The 17,404-nt window shown below is 41.6% G+C and overlaps 3 protein-coding genes across 5 annotated transcripts; 2 read left to right on the top strand and 1 right to left on the bottom strand.

Moving 5' to 3' along the window:
* Positions 1-2,389: 2,389 nt before the first annotated feature.
* On the bottom strand, positions 2,390-4,343 carry gemin8 (gem (nuclear organelle) associated protein 8). 3 transcript variants are annotated; one of them, XM_053417039.1, is made up of 4 exons: positions 4,282-4,343; positions 4,070-4,120; positions 3,442-3,784; positions 2,390-3,352 (listed from the first exon to the last, which is right to left on the bottom strand). In XM_053417039.1, exons 2-4 carry the CDS (start codon positions 4,070-4,072, stop codon positions 3,093-3,095), a joined length of 606 nt encoding a protein of 201 aa, XP_053273014.1. In that variant the 5' UTR covers positions 4,073-4,120; positions 4,282-4,343; the 3' UTR covers positions 2,390-3,092. The 3 variants fall into 3 exon arrangements, with proteins under 3 accessions (XP_053273014.1, XP_053273015.1, XP_053273013.1); XM_053417040.1 differs by having other exon boundaries at positions 4,070-4,162; positions 4,282-4,330; XM_053417038.1 differs by having other exon boundaries at positions 4,070-4,324.
* Positions 4,344-10,508: 6,165 nt separating this feature from the next.
* Positions 10,509-12,000, top strand: LOC128431171 (uncharacterized). The gene is made up of 5 exons (XM_053417404.1): positions 10,509-10,673; positions 10,807-11,136; positions 11,398-11,518; positions 11,634-11,670; positions 11,757-12,000. The coding sequence occupies exons 1-5, from the start codon at positions 10,610-10,612 to the stop codon at positions 11,886-11,888; spliced, it is 684 nt and encodes a 227-aa protein (XP_053273379.1). The 5' UTR covers positions 10,509-10,609; the 3' UTR covers positions 11,889-12,000.
* A 1,568-nt stretch (positions 12,001-13,568) lies between these two features.
* Positions 13,569-17,264, top strand: LOC128431170 (OX-2 membrane glycoprotein). Its single transcript, XM_053417403.1, has 6 exons — positions 13,569-13,665; positions 13,918-14,007; positions 14,181-14,435; positions 15,239-15,565; positions 16,181-16,283; positions 16,441-17,264. The coding sequence occupies exons 1-6, from the start codon at positions 13,626-13,628 to the stop codon at positions 16,517-16,519; spliced, it is 894 nt and encodes a 297-aa protein (XP_053273378.1). The 5' UTR covers positions 13,569-13,625; the 3' UTR covers positions 16,520-17,264.
* Positions 17,265-17,404: the final 140 nt, after the last annotated feature.

The raw sequence follows: 17,404 nt of genomic DNA, 5'->3' as shown, positions 1-17,404 counted from the left end.
TTCAGGGAAAGGAGGTGAAGAGCGGCGCTGAAGTAAGAGAGTTTTTTTTTTTTTACGACGGCTCCCTGCAGGAAAAAAATGGCTCCGGTTCCCCCATCGCTCTAAATCATGTCACTTGGCTACATCCTGTCTGTTCTCCACTTCTCACCGGGCCTGAAGGCGATAAACAGGCCGGCTGCCTCATTGGAAACAGATGTTGTGATGGGAAAAGAGACGGCAGCCCAGGAAAGAAAGAGAGGTGTTCAGAGGCCTAATGAGATCTTAGTGAATGGAGCTAGAGCTGTAATCTCCATCAATAGCTACATTAAAAAGTCCAATATATCGATGTATTAGTTATATGTTGTGTAAACACAGTGAGGAGGAATAACACGTGATGATATGTGTTTGTACACAACCGTCAATCAGGAGCAAACATCCGCTTAAACTTGAAATAATGTGATATTTATCGTAATGATTATTACGTTTTATCACATCCACCTGGTTTCAAGTCAATCTCGACTCAAGCCTGACCCCAGATCAGCCTCTGGGGGCAGCAGCCATTACTTCTGACAGGTGTGATACGGTGTTTACAATAAATTAAAGTCAAGTCACTTTCAAGAGTTTTACTACGAGATTTTGACTTTTCATGCACGATCAACTGGTGTGATTTATATCAACATCTTTCTGTGTGCACCCCCGTGATTGAATATGTGAACTACACACAAACTGCCTGAGCATGACCTTGGGACTTCACGTCCCAGCCTGACTCTGTGGCCTCGGTCATGTTTCTAAATGTTATCCAGTCCTGAACAGTGTTCATCTTATTCCTCCTCCCTCTAAATCTAGGTGACACTACCTGTTAGAGTAGAGCTTAGAATTTATTTTTCCCTTCACTATCTGCCACATGCCTCCTCTTCCTCCTCCTCCTCCTCCTCCACAACAACAACAGTGATTGTCTCCCACGTTTCAAGCTCGTCCAGTCGGTTTAGAGCGGATCACTCCCCCTTAAGCCAATCAACTTCAACTCTCACATGAGGAGCTGTCATGGCGAGTGCTTATGTTGAGTGACAGTGCGGACTCACATGTTCAAATCCCAAAATGTTCACAACAGTCGAATAAATAGATATATATATATAAAAATGTATAACACTTAAGTGGTATGTTGGAATTGTCAGCTCCTCATCGCTTATCTCTTGTCTTTAATCTTCACCTCAGATTTCAATGATTTACATCATGGGGTCTTGCTCTTTGTCCCCATAAGGAAGACAAGTCCTCACAACATGAGTAATACTTGGACCACACACACACACACAAAGCAGCTGCACTGCACAGACCTACATGCATTTTCTTTTCCGTGCACACAGACATGGAATTTACTAATGATTTAAACAAATGTTTCTGCTCCCTCTCAGTTTTCCTTCCCGTGATGATGTTCATTGGCAAAATGATGCGAGAACTCCAGGGTGACACTCAGGACATCTGAGCCTTCAGACTGATCAGCAGCAGACTTGCAAGTTGGGACTCGAACCCCCGAGACAGCAACCCAAACCAGAGCAGATACAGATTACAGGAGAGTCCCTGTACTGCTGCTGAAACAAGAAGTGAGACGGAGAGGGAGGAAAAGTTCAGAGGAAACGTTCACCTACCCATTGTTCAGCTGCTGTGGTGGAAACTGAACCCGGGAGAAGAAGTGGTAAGAAGTACCAGATGATGTTCACAGGTTGTTGGAGGGGCTGGGCCCTGTTCTCCAAAGGGGGGTGGGAGCATGAGTGGAGCATTAGTCCCAACAGCCCTCAAATACACAGAGTATCTATTACACTGTACTAACGTTTTATTCACTTATTTCTTCATTCATTCTATTAATTAACTGAGCCTTAATACCAACTATACTTTGTCCCAGTAGGAAAACTTGGTGAGATTATGACACAACGGATCAGTCAAACTGAAACTGCCCTGGTATGATGTGAATGTGAACAGAGATAAAAGAGAGAGGATAACAAATCCTCTGAAACACCCTGCGGCTCCGTCGGGCGGTTTTCTATCAAGGATGCAGATTGTGAAAGCTTCTGTTTTGTCTTTGCATAAAAGATAAAGCCTGTGGATCTGTGAGCACATCTTTGAGTTTGGCCCATTTTCACATGCACACGCAGTGACGAGGTCAGAAGGGCGGTGACCTCGGAGGAAAAACGTGCGTCACGGGCGCCTCGTCCTGTTCGCTACAGTGTGTCCTCTGTGTGCGCTCGGAGAGACGCACACTACCAAGACACGGTGGCAAAGAAAAGCTTAAACATGTCAGACGCCTGCGAGAAATAATACTTCTGCAAAGGATAAAGCTGGATGAGGTGTTTATAGCGGTGATGTAATCAGGAGTCCACAGAGGTAACGGAGAAATCAGGACAGACAAAGCTGGTTTTATCCGGACAAATACCACTTTATTATAAACAGAATTCATTCTACAAAAAATGTGTGCAGGGCGGAGGCTGGTGATAAACCACACAACACCGCTTTTAACCCGATGAAATGTCAGAGTCTGAGCCGCCCAGTTTAGAGGAAACAACAAAATCAGAGGCAGCGATGCAGGAGCGCTGCTGGATGTGAGGGGGGGTAGGCTTCTGTGCTTTAACTGAGTTGACAGGCATAAGAGGAGCTACTGCAGCGTGAAGCATCACCGAGCTGGAGGGGGAACAAACTCAGATTAGAAAGAAACACGGAGGCACGTGGTGTTTGAATGTATTCACGTTACCTGAGGGGGGGGGGGGGGGGGGGCAGCTACACTGTAGCTCTGACACTCAGCCAATGACAAGGTGGCTTCTGCCCTTACAAAAACAAACCAACCCGAGATCCCGCGTCACGCGTGCGATCACAGCCGTGTGCTTCCATCGGGGGCAGCAGCTGACAGGTCAGTGACGCTCGTGTCCCGTGAAGCAGAAGCTTCACTAATTCATGCAACTTTCCAAGTGCTTAAAATAACTTCCATCCCTCAGCCGCCCCAAACCGCTGCTTCTTCATCAGCAGCTTCGTCAGCCAACAATCCGTTTCACCACAAAGCTGCAGCGTCAGTGAGACAACAACCCGCCGGACCTCCTGCGGCTCCTCTGCTGCCCCGCGGGCCGTCACAGCTTCAGCGGGATGACGGGCCAGTACTTGGGCTGCTTGAGGTCACAGCTCCGGTCGAACGAGAGCTGCATCGCTGCCTCCATGGCCAGGATCTTGGCCGCGTCCTCGCCGTACAGCTTCTTCATCTCGGCGCCGCGTCTCTCGCCGGGCCGCTCACAGGGGGGGGCTGCCGTGCTCCTCCAGGAGGGGGCGCGCAGGTCCCGGTCGGCCGGCACGTAGCTGTCCTGCTCCTCGGCCTCCATCTGCTGCTGCTTCTCTGGAGGAGCACGAGAGGTTTTAGGTCACATGTCTAAAACTTGTATTTACGATTACAAATGTGCCCCCCCCCCCTCCATGTCCTCTTACTCAGCTCCTCCCTGTGTCTCTCCGTCTGGGCGAAGTACTCCCGCAGCTCCTCGCTGATCTCCATGTTGCTGACGTCACACTCGATCTCGCTGTCCGAGCTGCTCTCCTCCTCCCTGGTGCTCTCCTTGCCGTGCCAGTCCACGTAGCGCTGGTGGCGCTGGTGGCGGCGCCGGCGGCTGCTGGGCGGCGGCTCCTGGACGTAGCCGGGCCCGTAGCCGGCCTCCAAGGCCCTGCTGTATGCTTGCCTGTGCCTCTGGTGCCAGGCCATGGCCTGCTGGTAGTGCTGCCAGTAGCGGCTGTAGACGGGGCTGGAGAACCAGGACCTCACGGTGCTTATGTCCTCCTGGAGAAGACAAAGATCAGAGGATATGATTCAGTTTCTCACGTAGTTCCTTATTGATCTGGGTACCTCTATACGCTTCTATGGCTCTTATGCTATTTCTTATTTACTTATTAGATTTATTTAATCTTTTAAAGCACATTGAGCTGCCTTTAAATAAATGCTATTCCTTAGAGGGAGGCTATATGACTAAATAACTATAAAACTATATAAACACGACCTGTGCAGCTTTATTGTATGATTCGTTATCACCAAGCTGAAGACTTCATTTCCCAGAATTCAACTCACCATGTCTGGCGCCTTTCCTGCTAACGCTGCTAACGATTAGCCACCGGTAGCCTGCAATGAAAGGACAGAAGAGCTAGCACGAACTAGCACAAACTAGCACGAGCTAGCTAGCATAAGGCTAACTCCGCGCTTCAACAACGTGAAGGTGACACAACGCTGCGTGAATAACAGTGAGTATAAATAGTTAACGCGTGTTATTTACACACGTTTACCTCAGTGACGTCTCCTCTGCTCGCGCTGCTTCCGCACACACTGCCTCCCAGCATCCTTTGAGCCCCAGCGGCAGCAATACTGGCTGTGTGGCGCCCCCTGGTGAGCACAGAGCGAACATGCAGTTTTTTAATATTCAATGTCACATTTCAAGCTTCGGGATTTAGATGAAAGGATTAAAATGTGGAAATTAAATATAAAATAATCCGAATGATGTTTGTTTTACCCTACAATGGGCCGTTTAAATTTATATACTTTTGGTTATATCCGGAGCAGCTCCTCTCTGAAACTTCACCACTAGATGTCGCTAGATTCTACACACAATTATCAAGCGACAGAATGTGTGATCATCTTCTCACAAGATTTTACATTTACAATATATACTTGTATATTATTTTTTCAAATATAATAAGTTCACTGCTGCAAACAATGTATTTGTATTTGTTAGAATAAAAAGCATTGGCATTAGCAATAAACTGATATTAATGACACAAGACAAACAACAACATAAAGGGAAAGTGCTCTACAAATAAGGCTTATTTTTATAATTATTGTGAAAAATAAGGTGAATTAAAGTAAAATAAAGCAGCAGAAATTATCAAAACTCTCGTTATGATACAATTGATGTTTATCGACGTCTTCTCTCATTTTCTGAGACAGAAATGATGTATTTATATGTTAGGGCCGAACCTATATGTAGATGTTTGTACCAGTCGACACACACACTGAAACCTAATGTGAGCAGGCGAGCAGATATCTGACTGTGATATTTAGGGAAGCAGGTGTGAAGCGGAACAATGGGCCAGAGAGCGTCGAGTGAGCTGACACATGTTTGACTCCATATCTGGGTCACGCTTCAGCTCCAGGCTTCAGAGCTTTCAGAGGAAATGACAGATGTGCCTTTTCAAAGTGTGTGTTGTTTGGATGTAGATTTTAATAGATATATTCTTTTTTAATTTGTTCTGCTTCAATTTATATATTATATTCAAACCTCCACCACCATATATTCCTATTTGGTCACTAATGATTAAGTTAATTAATAGAATCAATTGTAAAGTCAATTTTTTGTTTTTACTTCCACTTCAATGTCAGTCGAACAAAAGAAATAGTCTCATGCAGCCCTTCGCCGACTTCCTGTTTGGATGCCCTAACTCACTCCTCTGTGTGGGAGGTTGAGGTCTGGTGCTGCAGAGCCGTGCACAAGGCGGCGCTCTGCTGCATAGATGTCTTGACCAGTAAGATGCATGGACTGAAACTGTGGTTTGCTCTGCTTCTGTCACTGATCTTCTGTGTTGAGAGCAAAGGTATCGTACAGAAACTACTTCTTACAACATATAACTTACAGGAGACTGTTCTCTGTTTATCCCTCTTTCTTTGATATGTGGAATATGTGGAATGTGTTTACTTAATTTATTTATGCATCTTTTAATCTTTCAGTTTCTAGCTCACTGGCTTGGCAACATGTGAAAACCACAGGGAAAGAACCGTACGTCGCTCCCCTGTGTACAAATAAAACCGAGGCTATCATCATATTTGTACAGTGCATCATAACAGAGAGAAGCAGGGGATCACAGTGTGAACTGGTGTATCAACATGAAAATGACTCTGAGAACAGTTGTGACTCCAGGTTCAGATTAATGACGGAGAATCAGACTTTGTTCCTTCATCTGAGCAGCTTGACCCCCGAGGACGAGGTGATCGTCACCTGTGACTTTACAAATCTGGATGGAACATTTTTCCTGCGTCTCAATGTCACTGTGGAAGGTGAGTGAAGGCTTAATGTGTAATGACCTGTTTACATCTGTGAAGTTAAAAACCACCAAACACAATCCAGAAATCTTGATGTTGTCATGTTTTAATTACAGATTATTTGCACCTTAAGAACACAACAAGGTTTAAAAGATCTGTCTCAATGGGATTTGAACTAATAGTGATAATAATAATATATATATATATATGATGCTTATCTGACAATGTTTGTTCTCTGCAGAGGAGGCAATCGCCAGCAGCTCGTCTGAAGAGCTTATTCCTTATGTTGGTATCAGTGTAATTCTCTTCATGGTTACATCTGGAGTGATCCTGGGACTTATCTGCAGAAACACTTGCAACGGGTAAGAGACTAATATGGAGTTGATGGAGAATAAAGTGTAATTGTTTTATAATAATCACATGATTTTATTATAATATGATCAGAACGTAATGAGATGTTTGTCGTTCACTCCACAGAGTACAACAGGAAGCCACCACCGGTCATCCAGACGTGGTACTGAGCACCAAGACTTTTGTTTCTTATCAATTAATCCAATAACAAAATGAAAACTTCTTTCTAACTGTGTGTTGCTCCACAAGCACCAGGAGACATTGAGCCATACAGCACCTTCACTCAGAGAGAGAGTGGACTTTATTCTGTTGTTAATATATCCAGATTGAATTAACATTATATAACATTTCATTTAGTTGATGCTTTTATCAAAATTTTCTTCAAGAAAGAATTCCCGTGTGTTTGCAGGAGATGAAACAGATTCAGGGACAGTTCTGTAGCGTCTGCCTCCATGTGATGCTTGTTTTCATGTTGATGAAACAAACTTAACTTTGAGTTTTAATCATTTTAATCAAACTTTATTGTTTTCCTTATGTTTTATTCACCTTGAGTTTCATGCTTTTGTTTTTAAAATAGAAAAACTGTGAATAAATGAGTGATCCAATAAACTCTTGTTCTCTGGTTGTCTTGTTCTCTCTCTCTCTCTCCATTTATATATATATATATTAGGAGCCTGCATAGATTCAAGAGACTGACACACAGGACAGTTGAGTCAATTACACAATTAGAATCTTTAGCTAATTTAGATTTTCCTCGACTGGAAGAATCTTGATGAATGCCACCGTTTCTATTAATAATTCATTAATTGACTTTAATCATGTGACTGTTTGGGTTCAATCGTGGAACCTGACCTCAGAAAGAGAAGCGGTGCTGCTGATGGATTTTGCAACAAATCCTTATCATGCTTGTATCTCATGACTGTGATGTCCCAACATCCTTTATTAACTTGAACGTGTTTTGCAGTTATTGTGGAAGGTGAGTTTCTCTGTGCATGTTTCACTTCCGTTGAATCAGAAGAGATATAAATAAAACACTAGCCCACCACAGCACTGAGGTGTTAAAGTGCTTACATCCCCTTTAGTGTCAGTAGAACAGAAGAAATGGTTTCATGCAGCTCGTAGCTCCAGGATCCTGCTCTGCTCTGATCATCAAACACCTGAGACACTTTCTAAAGCCTTGTTCTCATACGACCTTGTGAACGCAACATCTCAGGAACACCTTCAGGGGGGTCCTGCCAATTTGGTACAAACGTTCTCTTGGACATTACGATGAACTGATTAGATGTAGGTGGTCAAAGGTAAAAAGGTCATGACGGCTTCATACAACATGTGTTTTACCTCCTGAGCACGAGATCTCACTCCGGTGTTTCGTCAATCAACCACAAGGCAGTTATTCTACTTCTAATGTTGTCCGTCACATGAAGGTATAAATGAAGACGGTATGTGTATATATATATATATATATATATATATATATATATATATATATATATATATATATATTGTTTTCATCACTTTCTCAAACAGCCTTTGTTAATTCTTTATATACAGTCTATGATGGTAACACAAGCCCACTTCCTGTTTGGATGCCCTAACTCACTCCTCTGTGTGGGAGGTTGAGGTCTGGTGCTGCAGAGCCGTGCACAAGGCGGCGCTCTGCTGCATAGATGTCTTGACCAGTAAGATGCATGGACTGAAACTGTGGTTTGCTCTGCTTCTGTCACTGATCTTCTGTGTTGAGAGCAAAGGTATCGTACAGAAACTACTTCTTACAACATATAACTTACAGGAGACTGTTCTCTGTTTATCCCTCTTTCTTTGATATGTGGAATATGTGGAATGTGTTTACTTAATTTATTTATGCATCTTTTAATCTTTCAGTTTCTAGCTCACTGGCTTGGCAACATGTGAAAACCACAGGGAAAGAACCGTACGTCGCTCCCCTGTGTACAAATAAAACCGAGGCTATCATCATATTTGTACAGTGCATCATAACAGAGAGAAGCAGGGGATCACAGTGTGAACTGGTGTATCAACATGAAAATGACTCTGAGAACAGTTGTGACTCCAGGTTCAGATTAATGACGGAGAATCAGACTTTGTTCCTTCATCTGAGCAGCTTGACCCCCGAGGACGAGGTGATCGTCACCTGTGACTTTACAAATCTGGATGGAACATTTTTCCTGCGTCTCAATGTCACTGTGGAAGGTGAGTGAAGGCTTAATGTGTAATGACCTGTTTACATCTGTGAAGTTAAAAACCACCAAACACAATCCAGAAATCTTGATGTTGTCATGTTTTAATTACAGATTATTTGCACCTTAAGAACACAACAAGGTTTAAAAGATCTGTCTCAATGGGATTTGAACTAATAGTGATAATAATAATATATATATATATATGATGCTTATCTGACAATTTTTGTTCTCTGCAGAGGAGGCAATCGCCAGCAGCTCGTCTGAAGAGCTTATTCCTTATGTTGGTATCAGTGTAATTCTCTTCATGGTTACATCTGGAGTGATCCTGGGACTTATCTGCAGAAACACTTGCAACGGGTAAGAGACTAATATGGAGTTGATGGAGAATAAAGTGTAATTGTTTTATAATAATCACATGATTTTATTATAATATGATCAGAACGTAATGAGATGTTTGTCGTTCACTCCACAGAGTACAACAGGAAGCCACCACCGGTCATCCAGACGTGGTACTGAGCACCAAGACTTTTGTTTCTTATCAATTAATCCAATAACAAAATGAAAACTTCTTTCTAACTGTGTGTTGCTCCACAAGCACCAGGAGACATTGAGCCATACAGCACCTTCACTCAGAGAGAGAGTGGACTTTATTCTGTTGTTAATATATCCAGATTGAATTAACATTATATAACATTTCATTTAGTTGATGCTTTTATCAAAATTTTCTTCAAGAAAGAATTCCCGTGTGTTTGCAGGAGATGAAACAGATTCAGGGACAGTTCTGTAGCGTCTGCCTCCATGTGATGCTTGTTTTCATGTTGATGAAACAAACTTAACTTTGAGTTTTAATCATTTTAATCAAACTTTATTGTTTTCCTTATGTTTTATTCACCTTGAGTTTCATGCTTTTGTTTTTAAAATAGAAAAACTGTGAATAAATGAGTGATCCAATAAACTCTTGTTCTCTGGTTGTCTTGTTCTCTCTCTCTCTCTCCATTTATATATATATATATTAGGAGCCTGCATAGATTCAAGAGACTGACACACAGGACAGTTGAGTCAATTACACAATTAGAATCTTTAGCTAATTTAGATTTTCCTCGACTGGAAGAATCTTGATGAATGCCACCGTTTCTATTAATAATTCATTAATTGACTTTAATCATGTGACTGTTTGGGTTCAATCGTGGAACCTGACCTCAGAAAGAGAAGCGGTGCTGCTGATGGATTTTGCAACAAATCCTTATCATGCTTGTATCTCATGACTGTGATGTCCCAACATCCTTTATTAACTTGAACGTGTTTTGCAGTTATTGTGGAAGGTGAGTTTCTCTGTGCATGTTTCACTTCCGTTGAATCAGAAGAGATATAAATAAAACACTAGCCCACCACAGCACTGAGGTGTTAAAGTGCTTACATCCCCTTTAGTGTCAGTAGAACAGAAGAAATGGTTTCATGCAGCTCGTAGCTCCAGGATCCTGCTCTGCTCTGATCATCAAACACCTGAGACACTTTCTAAAGCCTTGTTCTCATACGACCTTGTGAACGCAACATCTCAGGAACACCTTCAGGGGGGTCCTGCCAATTTGGTACAAACGTTCTCTTGGACATTACGATGAACTGATTAGATGTAGGTGGTCAAAGGTAAAAAGGTCATGACGGCTTCATACAACATGTGTTTTACCTCCTGAGCACGAGATCTCACTCCGGTGTTTCGTCAATCAACCACAAGGCAGTTATTCTACTTCTAATGTTGTCCGTCACATGAAGGTATAAATGAAGACGGTATGTGTATATATATATATATATATATATATATATATATATATATATATATATATATATATATATTGTTTTCATCACTTTCTCAAACAGCCTTTGTTAATTCTTTATATACAGTCTATGATGGTAACACAAGCCCACTTCCTGTTTGGATGCCCTAACTCACTCCTCTGTGTGGGAGGTTGAGGTCTGGTGCTGTAGAGCCGTGCACGAGGCGGCGCTCTGCTGTATAAGTGTCTTGACCAGAAAGATGCATGGACTGAAACTGTGGTTTGCTCTGCTTCTGTCGCTGGTCTTCTGTGTTGAGAGCAAAGGTATCGTACAGAAACTACTTCTCACAGCGTATAACTTACAACAGACTGTTCTCTGTTTATCCTTCTTTCTTTGATAAGTGGAATATGTGGAATGTGTTTATTTAATTCATTTATGCATGTTTTAATCTTTCAGGTTCTATCACACTGGCTTGGCAACATGTAAAAACCACCGGGAAAGAACCGTACTTCGCTCCCCTGTGTACAAATAAAACCGAGAGTAGTATCGTATTTGTAAAGTGCACCATCATAACAGAGAGAAACAGGGGATCACAGTGTAAACTGGTGTATCAACATGGAAAGGATTTTGAGAACAGTTGTGACTCCAGGTTCAGATTAATGACGGAGAATCAGACTTTGTTCCTTCATCTGAGCAGCTTGACCCCAGAGGACGAGGTGAACGTCACCTGTGAGTGTTCAAGTCTGGATGGAACATTTCACCTGCGTCTCAATGTCACTGTGGAAGGTGAGTGAAGGCTTAATGTGTAATGACCTGTTTACATCTGTGAAGTTAAAAACCACAAAACACAATCCAGAAATCTTGGTGTTGTCATGTTTTAATTACAGATTATTTGCACCTTAAGAACATAACAAGGTTTAAAAGATCTGTCTCAATGGGATTTTAACTAATAGTAATAATAATATATATATTATTATTACTATTATTAATAATATATATATATATATATATATATGATGCTTATCTGACAATGTTTGTTCTCTGCAGAGGAGGCAATCGCCAGCAGCTCGTCTGAAGAGCTTATTCCTTATGTTGTAATCGGTGTGATTCTCTTCATGGTAACATCTGGAGCGATCCTGGGACTTATCTGCAGAAACACTTGCAACAGGTAAGAGACTAATATGTTGCTGATGTAGAATAAAGTGTAATTGTTTTATAATAATCACATGATTTTATTATAATATGATCAGAACCTAATGAGATGTTTGTCGTTCACTCCACAGACGACAACAGGAAGCCACCACCGGTCATCCAGACGTGGTACTGAGCACCAGTACCTTTGTTTCTTATCAATTAATCCGAATAACAAAATGAAAACTTCTTTCTAACTGTGTGTTGCTCCACAGGAACAAGGAGACATTGAGCCATACAGCACCTTCATGCAGAGAGAGAGTGGACTTTATTCTGTTGTTAATATATCCAGATTGAATTCACGTGTGTTTGAAGGAGATGAAATGAATTCAGGGACACTTTTGTAGCATCTGCCTCCATGTGATGCTTGTTTTCATGTTGATGAATCAAACTTAACTCTGAGTTTGAACCGTTTTACTCAAACTTGAGTGATCTAATAAACTCTTGTTTGCACCTGCAGTTTGTCGCTCTGTTGATATTCTAGTGTCTCAGCTTGGACTAATAAAGGAATATCTTATCTATTCTGTTTTTATCTTCTATCATCTTTCTCTTTTTATTTCACCCTCTCTACTTTCTCTCTCTCTTTCTCTCCGTCTCCCTCTCTTCACTTTCTTTTTACGAATCACTTGGCAATAATTAAGATCCGCCAGAGAAAAGTGAAAGCTTTTGTCCACAGGGTGGCGCTGGTTCTGCTATCTTAACGGTTTTTTGAACAGGGCAAAAGTCCTAAATATTGTCAGTATTTTCTGGGCACATTAGGAACATTATAATATCTGACAGAAACTTAATGGTGATCATGACCAGCCTTTTAATTTAAATCACTAACTATACTTGATATGTAAATAAAATAAATAATACTTTTTATTAATATACCTGTGACACCCTTTGACATCTGTAATTTATAACAAAGTCTTGAAGCATAACATTCATGTTAAATTCGTTGTTGTTTAAGTGTGAGAATAATGTTCTTTCAATCTCATCTTCCCCTTTAAACCTTCCCCTTTTTTTCCAGAGGAAGTCTGAGGTCACAAGTTGTGACGGATGAAACCAAGTTAATCAGAAGTGAGGCAGCAGAACAGGAAAAACCAGCTGGGAAATCCAGGTGTACTTAGAGCTGTGAAAGTGTTCACTTCTCATAGTTTTTCATTGCAATAATTATGTATTTGTATGATCAAAAAGTAGTAAGAAAGGTATACTTGAGTAAGAAATAAATACCACAAATAAATATAGTACCACATTCAAGTAGACATTTTCTACTTGGGGAAGGGTAAGTTGCTTTTAAATATACTTAAAGTATCTTGTAAGTACTTGTTAAAAGTCAAAGAAACTTAGTTTTATAGTAAAGCTGCAGATGATGATACTAAAAACAAATTCTTATTGTCTGATGTTTCTTCATCTGGGTGCTGCTGCTGCAGAGGCGGGGCCTGCTCTGATTGGATCAGAGCAGATTTGATATCTGTAGTGTAGTATAACTGAAAAGTAAATGAAAAATAAATCTACTTATAATTGAACCTGTAAACTACATCCACCTAAAACTAATAATTATTGCTCATGTATTGCATAATGCAGCTAATCTGTACCACACCTTATTTATTCACTTGAGTATCTGGTTATGATCTCATGAGTTCATGTAATAATGAAAATGAAACAGCTTTTAAGATTAAGATTAAGATGCATTTATTAGTCCCAAACACATGCACACTCATGCAGGTAGGGAAATTTAATCTCTGCTTTTGACCCATCTGGTGCAGGACACACAGAGCAGTGAGCGACCATGTACGGCACTCGGGGAGCAGATGTTGGGGGAGTAAGGTGCCTTGCTCAGGGGCACTAGACAGGGTAGGGAGACTCTTGGATTTTTGGACAGATCAATCCAGGTTCGTCTTTTGTTGTCTCTCCGTGGAGTCGAACCAGAGACGAACCAGAGACCTTCTCTGCCCATAGTCCAAGTTTCTGCCACTAGACCACCGCCATCAATCTCTTTGGTAATCCCCCCTCACAGTTTACTTTCTCTTTCTTTATGTTTGATAAAGCTTCCAGGCAGAAGTGAAAGCACACAGTCCATTCTACAGCACTGAGAGAAGATGTTGTACATTCTCATCCTTGGATGTTTGCAGTTTTCAGGTAAGTGACACTATTTACATCCTGTGTAGTATTACAGGACAGATGTGCTCTTTGTTTTGTGTCTACATTTCTTTACCTAATGTGACCACTCACTGGAAATGAAAGCTTATGTATTACTGAACTGTATGATGAACTAATAGCCTATTTACATATGTGTGTGTGTGTGTATATATAAATGATGTATATATACATATATATATATATATATATATATATACCAAGTCTGTGCTTATTGACTAATTTATTTTCCAGCCTCAGCCTCCCTAATTCATGGATATGGTAATACAATAGCTGAGTATGGTGGGGAGGCACATTACAGCTGCTCAGTGGGCAACCCAACAGGTGAGGATCGTCTTTAAATGCTGTAGTTTTATTGTGAAAGCATAAATTCAACTGTCCCATTTGCCCTGGTAACATCTCAGGCTGGTTTCTGTGATCTCTCTGGACAGCTGCTGTCAGACCTGCCGTGTGTTCACTGTAAATATTGATGTAGAGATTTGTGTTTCGTTTCCCAGCGGGTGTGCTGCAGGTCACATGGCAGAGGCTTTTCAAAGATGGGCCAATAGAGAACCTGGCAACCTTCAGCAAGCGGTTTGGTCAACAAGTCAACGCGCCTTACCTTGGAAAAGTCACATTAACAGAAGCGTCCCTGAACTCAACCTCCATCAGTCTGAGCAACGTCTCGTGGCAGGACGAGAGCTGCTACATCTGCTCTTTTAACGCGTATCCCGATGGCTCCAAACAACAGCAGACTTGTCTCAGCGTGCAAGGTAACGTACCTAGAGACAGATGGACATACAATGGACGGAATAGATTTTTTGGGGTGGAAACTTAAAGGAGAACTATCCTAGCAGCTGTAACGCTGGGTTCATACCGGATGCTGAAGTGCCGGGCGGCGCCTCGCAGCGCCATTCTCAAGCGCGCAAGCGCCTGGCTGTTCAAACCGGAAAACACATTTCTCAGCGCAGGTTAGCCCGCGATTCTACTTTCTCCGCTTGTTGTTGTATGTCACCCGTTAAATGTATTGATTTAGGGGTAAATGATGATGGTCTTCATAGCCAAAGTCATAGGGAGGTGGATAGGAGGTCCCTGGCTTTACTTGGCGCTGCGCTGTGCAGCGTCCGGTGTGAACCCAGCGTTAATCTTGTTTCTGCTGCCCTCAATTAGTTGAAGCCAAAAATATATATTACTTTTAAACCTTGAATCTGTGAGGTGTCATCATAAATAAATATGCACGACCCGTCTTCCTCCCACTATCCAGAAATGAAGCCAAAATATCCCGGATACAAACGCCGCCATCTTGCGGATTTGGAGCCGGGGTCTTTAGTTTGGTCATCCACTAACATGGAGGAGGCGGGGTATGTGATACTGCAGTCAGCCACCAGGTGGCAATTGAGATGCTTTGGCTTCACTTTTGGGGGAATGTCATGTCGTCCATCTATATCTGTCATACTCTGGGTGTAGCCAATTAATTAAAGTGGTCAAAGTGTAAAGTTTAACATTCAGTGATTGTATAATCTTTTTCGTAAAACCTCACAATACTCACAAGGAAAAGTTTAACTTCTTCACACAGGAATATCCTCGGTGGACACGGCGTATGTTCCCAGAGCTGCACGCGGAGGAGACGGCATGGAGGTGGAGTTCAGCTGCTCTGCCACAGGGAAACCAGTACCGACCATTGACTGGGATGTTTCACCCGGTGCTACCCGTCTGTACCAATCCAAGACTACGACAGAACCTAACGGTGACCACACGTTCACCAGCAGCGACAACATCACGCTGCAAGTACCTGCAGGCTGGAGTGGACACGTGGACTGTCTGCTGAACAGGGGAGCGAGAGGACAGAGGCGGGAGACGATCCCCTTCTCTGTAGGTCCTCAGCATCCGAAGAAGGAGGATGGTAATAATAATAATAATAATAATAAATCTATTCTTTATCCATACCAGTGAACAGGGAAGTAAAGGAAATCCCCGAAACCAATCTTCATGTGCTGTGACCTAAAGAACAATGAAGCTTGTGGTTGCAACCAACAGTCTGACTTAGAGTCATGGGAATTTCTATCTTATATCATTATAGCTCTTATTTGGGAACATTCCCTCCCTGTGACGTGTAGCAAACCCCCTGTGGATGCTTTAATCTAATAGAATTCAAATTAAAAGAGAAAACAGAAACTGATCCATCCACTGACGGGCAGGTCCCCCAAACATATGCAGCTTAGGGCCCCCAAGTGTAGAGAGCCGGCCCTGGTCGGATTTGTTGTTTTACAGAGTCCGCTGTGCAGCGGCTCATTAAATGAGGGAAGTTAAAAAAAATTTACCTCTGACTTTAGCTTTCATTATTGAGAAATGAAAACCCATGGTACAATAACCTCCATTGACACATATGAGCCCTCAGGGATTTTGAGCTTTAAAAAGAAAGCTGACAGGGAGAATTTCCCTCCGGCCTCATTTGAAGAAACGTATCTTCTCCCTGAAGAGAACCTGAGTAACCTCCTGTTTGTTCTTCTCTCTCTAGAGAAGAGACGGCCTCACCTGTTGCTCTCAGTTATAATCCCTACTCTTTGTATTATTACCTCCATCGCTGCTGCTGTTATTGTTGTCGTCACAAAGAGAAAACGGTGAGATTTGAAAACTGTGTGTTGATTCCTTTATGGCAAAAATGTGATCGTGTAATTTTGTCGAGCATCAACCTATTGCCATAATATCCTGTATCTTATGTGTGAGTAATGTTCTGCACACATTATGATAAAGTCTTATTGTCTCTCTGCTTCGCAGCTTGATGCAAATAATAAACCATCATTCAAAGAGAAAGGAGCCTGACACAGATGTGGACTTTGGGATTTCTTGCATTTAACTCATAGAGACGTCAACTCAGCAAACCAATAGTTGACTACCTGTTGAATTTTCAATTCTTTTTTTCACTTCAGATTTCAGCACTTTATTCACTTTATTCAGGGCGCATGAGGTAGAAAGTTTGTTGAGGATGTGTAGGATGTAAAAATAAAAGAGAAAGGACTGATGTTAGGAGAAGGAGCCTGAGAATGTGAATCCTGAGACGAAAGCTAGATTGCTCTTCATCTCATCTTTACTGCCTTTTGCCTGTTGCCCCGCAAAGTCCATTGTAACGCCCCTGAGCAGAGTTTAAGCCTCAATTAAAAACACATGTATTTAACTTCAGTGCAATATCAATTTTACCTCATGCTAATCTAACCTCGTCAACCTACTGATAGAAGTCAAGTGAGAACTAACAAATGTCCTGAATCAATCTACATCTGTATGAATATTTAGGATTTGAATCAGACATAATATTTAATAAACCATATTTTTGTTCTGCATATTTATTTTGATTGGAAAATGTATTTAACTTGTGATATTGCAGATATCAGCGTTATTTTTTACTTAAATATCTAGAAGGCACATTTACTGTATGGTTGTGTGTGTGTGTGTGTGTGTGTGTGCGCGCGCATCTATGTTCTGACATGATCTCAATCATTGTATCGTAAACATATGTTGTGCTTTGTGTGCTAATTCTAGTTTATAATTGTTTCATTTCTTTTCCAATTATGCCCATCATTGTCAATTAAAATATTCTGCTTTAATGTCTGAACGTGACTTCATTGCTCTTCAAAAAAAATTAGGATCCTCACATGATGGCATTTGGACAAATATATATTTTCCAAAAAACAGATACGCATAAGGAGCAATAAGGAAAAGAACTGGAGATATGGTAGTACATTAC

The sequence above is a fragment of the Pleuronectes platessa genome, chromosome 24 (genome assembly GCF_947347685.1).
Source record: "Pleuronectes platessa chromosome 24, fPlePla1.1, whole genome shotgun sequence".
Classification (NCBI taxonomy): Eukaryota; Metazoa; Chordata; class Actinopteri; order Pleuronectiformes; family Pleuronectidae; genus Pleuronectes; species Pleuronectes platessa.
Note: the sequence above shows the minus strand (reverse complement) of the source record. Positions and strands in the feature narration are given on the sequence as shown.